Genomic DNA, 1,889 nt, shown 5'->3' on the forward strand with positions numbered 1-1,889 from the left:
TTACTTTAACTTCCATGTTCTGTTCAATTTTTCTTTCCACTGCATCTTCCCTTCAAAATACAAATGTAAAACGCATTTAAAACTCAATCGACTGTGCAGAGAATCAAAAGAATAGAAACGAGGTTTTTGTTTAGAGTAAGATAAGCCTTTCTGATTTAGATTAGTGTAAGTTAATAAAATCCCAACGAACGTATGCAAAGTCCACTCATGGAAGGCGAAATGGGTAGAGCTGAAGTAGCAGTTAAGGAACTTGCTGAAGAAAACATTAAACTAGAAGACGATCTCAAGGAGGCTACACGCGAATTTCGTCAGCAATTTTTCGACATGGAAGCTGAATTGCACGGAGTTAGATTAAAAAATAAGGGATTGATTAAAAGAAACCACAAACTAGGAAGGGATCTGCACAAGGATAAAGAACAACATTGTAAGCAAGTTCGTGACATGGAAGTTGAACTACTTACATTTGGCTCCGAGAATAAGAATTTGGCTGAAAGAAACTACAAATTAAAAGAGAAGTTCAACAAGACTACAGGGCAATTACTTGAAGCACGATTTGAAACGGAGAATTTGGCTAGAAGAAACAAAAAGATGAGGAGTTCAAAGAGCAATATTGCAAACAGGTTCATGATATGGAAGCCCAATTACTTAAAATTAGATCCGAAAAAAATGAATTGGCTGAAAAGAACAATAAATTAGAGGAGGAACTAAACAAGACAACAAGGCAGTATCATCAGCAGTTTCTTAATATGGAAAACAAGGCAGTATCATCAGCAGTTTCTTAATATGGAAGCTGAGTTACTTGTAGGTAGATCAGAAAACAAGAAAATAGAAGACGATCTCAAAAAGCAATACTGTAAGCAGATTCATGACATGGAAGCTGAATTGCTTAGGGCTAGATCTCAAAGTAAAGAATTAGCTGAAAGAAGCAACAAACTAGAGGAGCTCCACAAAGCTCAAGAAAAAGAACATTGTTCAACTGAAAGAAATCATGAACAAACAAGAAACAAGCTGCAGGAGTGGTGTACAACATTAGCTGCAATGAAAGAGGAATGTGATCAAGTATGCAAGCAACAAGGGTATGCAGTAGAAGCTCCACAACTTTCCAAAAAAAGGAAGTATGTTCTTAAGGTTTATGAGATTAATGAATGTGTGAATTGCCCAATTTGCTTTGAGCCATGGGCTCAATCTGGAGAGCATAACGTCTGGTACGTTGTAAGTGCAGAAGGATGTCATATACCATTAATTTCTATTTTTATTGTTCAAACTTTTCATGCTATCCATAATGGTGGAACACACTTTCCATGTTATTAAATTCTAATATTACTAATGGTGGAACTCCAGTTCGCTTTCTTGTGGCCATTTTTTTGGCGGATCATGCATAACACAATGGATTAAAAAGAGTGGATCTCGGAGTTCCTCTAAGGTAAATCAAATTGAATTCAGATTCTGTTTTTTCTTTCTTCTCATGCTAGTTGTCTCGATTGATGGAATTATTTTCCCTATTCAATGAAATTATCATTTATATAACTGATTACAGTGCCCCCTTCGTTCAAAAAAAGCCACACTAAAAGAAATAAGAAATCACTGTGTATCAGAAACCTATGCTGGGGATGAGGAGATTTAAGAGGTATTTAACTGAGCTTATTGATATGCCTTACCAAAACAATTATTTGTGTTCATGTGCAGATTTTTCAAACTGATACTCAGATATATAGTAGCACATTATCTTACTGTAAACTGGATTTAATTAAAAATAAGAACAGCAAAAAGCAAACTTCTTTTCATCCTATTAATCACTCAGTTTACATATTTATAATTTAAATTAATCACTCAGATTCTAACTAGAATTGTTCAACAGTCATAGAGGTTTGGTGACAGCAAACTAAAGA

The 1,889-nt window shown here is 34.9% G+C and overlaps 1 protein-coding gene across 1 annotated transcript; it reads left to right on the forward strand.

The window, feature by feature from the left end:
• The first annotated feature begins 219 nt into the window (after positions 1-219).
• Positions 220-1,624, forward strand: LOC131064358 (protein SGM1-like). The gene is made up of 4 exons (XM_059220865.1): positions 220-620; positions 759-1,205; positions 1,342-1,423; positions 1,538-1,624. The coding sequence occupies exons 1-4, from the start codon at positions 220-222 to the stop codon at positions 1,622-1,624; spliced, it is 1,017 nt and encodes a 338-aa protein (XP_059076848.1).
• Positions 1,625-1,889: the final 265 nt, after the last annotated feature.

Source organism: Cryptomeria japonica, chromosome 5 (assembly GCF_030272615.1).
Source record: "Cryptomeria japonica chromosome 5, Sugi_1.0, whole genome shotgun sequence".
Lineage (NCBI taxonomy): Eukaryota > Viridiplantae > Streptophyta > Pinopsida > Cupressales > Cupressaceae > Cryptomeria > Cryptomeria japonica.